General features: G+C 35.6%; 1 protein-coding gene across 1 annotated transcript; it reads left to right on the plus strand.

The window, feature by feature from the left end:
• The first annotated feature begins 559 nt into the window (after nucleotides 1-559).
• On the plus strand, nucleotides 560-1961 carry Drp (death-related protein). The gene is given in 2 exon segments (NM_001142756.2): nucleotides 560-721; nucleotides 1377-1961. Coding segments are annotated over 2 exon segments (306 nt in total). The 5' UTR covers nucleotides 560-669; the 3' UTR covers nucleotides 1631-1961.

The following is a 1961-nucleotide window of genomic DNA, read 5'->3' on the forward strand; positions in this document are numbered from 1 at the left end:
GCAAATACGTACAGGCAAATCAGAACAATAACTGCTGGACAGGACAAAATTAATGTAAATTTTTTTTCATTACTGTTACGAAGCACGCTTAGGAATAGGATAGAACATTTTGTGACTGTAATCACGTATGATACATTAATGTCAAAATAAAATTCACGCTGGGAGTCTATGGGACACACTCCTTTCGTCTGTATAATAGTCTAGATCAATGGAAGAAAAGTTACTAAGAATAGTTTAAAACGTCTTGCTTCAAACGCTTAAATAATATCTAGTATCTATCTCTAGAAATCTATAAATAGTAATTTAGAAATAGTATCTCTAAAGTATCTAGCCATTTCTTTTGTTACGATATTACTTCACAAACTAACAATATTGTACTATTACTCAACGAAACGTATATATTATGTAATCAAATAGACAATAGGACTAGTAATATATGACGATGATGATGATATTCTTCATGAAATCAAATTATTTTTCATTCCTCCTAAGTACCTATCTTTGCGTTTTATTGTGTCAAATATACCGGTCAGTGGCATGTGGCAACACTATTTTGACGTTTCTCATATTCACAGGCCGCAATTTGCACACGAAGAATTTGTGACGTTGCATTGCATTGATAAACTTCCGATATCATAAATAAATTAAATTCAAAATTATCAAACAATAATGTCGTCAACCGAGGAAACTTCACAACTAAAAGCTGGACATCCTCCTGCAGGTATTGCTTAATAAAATCTACGTATAACAATTTTTAATCACCCACGAGCATATGGTAGAACTCAGTCGATTTTGATGCTTATCTCGTATTTAATTGTCGGAAAATGATTCAGATATAGTCCTTATCCTTTTGTTTTCAATAATTTATGACATCATTCCTATTATTAATAATGGATTTATTTTCCAATTTTGAGATGTTGTCAAACAAAGACTGGATTTTCAAGGTCAATTGTTGACCGGCCAGTTGATGCATATAATTAAACACATAACTCATAACACGTTAGGTGGTTTAGGAAACGGTTAATAGATTTTAATAATCGAATTCAATTTTAAATATATCATTACAAATTTACTGAGGTTATTAATATTATTATTATTTTTTATAGCCTAGATGGGTGGACGAGCTCACAGCCCACCTGGTGTTAAGTGGTTACTGGAGCCCATAGACATCTACGACGTAAATGTGCCACCCACCTTGACATATAAATTCTAAGGTCTCAAGTATAGTTAGAACAGCTGTCCCACCCTTTAAACCTGAACACATTACCGCTTCACGGCAGAAATAGGCAGGGCGGTGGTACCTACCCGCACTATTATCTAACATATAATTTGTAATGTTGATAGAAAGTATATTTAAACATAACATTCTTCCACAGTAAAAGCTGGAGGTATGAGGATCACCCAACATAAAACTCCTCACTCAAAAGACAGCAAAGAACCAGCCAATGAAGACTTGACTGGTCTCTCTGGGCCTTCTCCCGTTCCGTCCAATCCGATCTCCATTGCTGGAGCTCCAAACAAAGGTAATGCAGACTTCACTCCAGAAGCAGCTCAAGTGGCCCACAGTCCTAAGCCTCCAGCGCACATTAATCTCAGACCAAGCCCAAACATCCAACAGCCCAGAAAGTAGAACGCTGCACATTTAATTACTAAAAGGTTGATACATAATAACGGAATAGAAAATGTTAGGCAATCATAAAATTCAAAATATTAAAATATAGTATAATTGTTGGAATGTTTTACCATAGCAATAGACTGGCTGTGCCCCTGGCCTCCCTGTCTTCATGAGCAATGTAGAGCATGTGTTGCTGTGTTGCCTTCAAAGGCTATAAAACATGCTTCTTGGTTTGTATTCCTTTCACGCAACAGCGACCCAATTTTACACAGAGTAAGATTATGGGCCGCAGAGTGACGTAGACTACTTTTATAAGAAAGAAATCTTACATAATTACATTCAAGTT

The sequence above is a fragment of the Bombyx mori genome, chromosome 20 (genome assembly GCF_030269925.1).
Source record: "Bombyx mori chromosome 20, ASM3026992v2".
In the NCBI taxonomy this organism is placed as follows: Eukaryota; Metazoa; Arthropoda; class Insecta; order Lepidoptera; family Bombycidae; genus Bombyx; species Bombyx mori.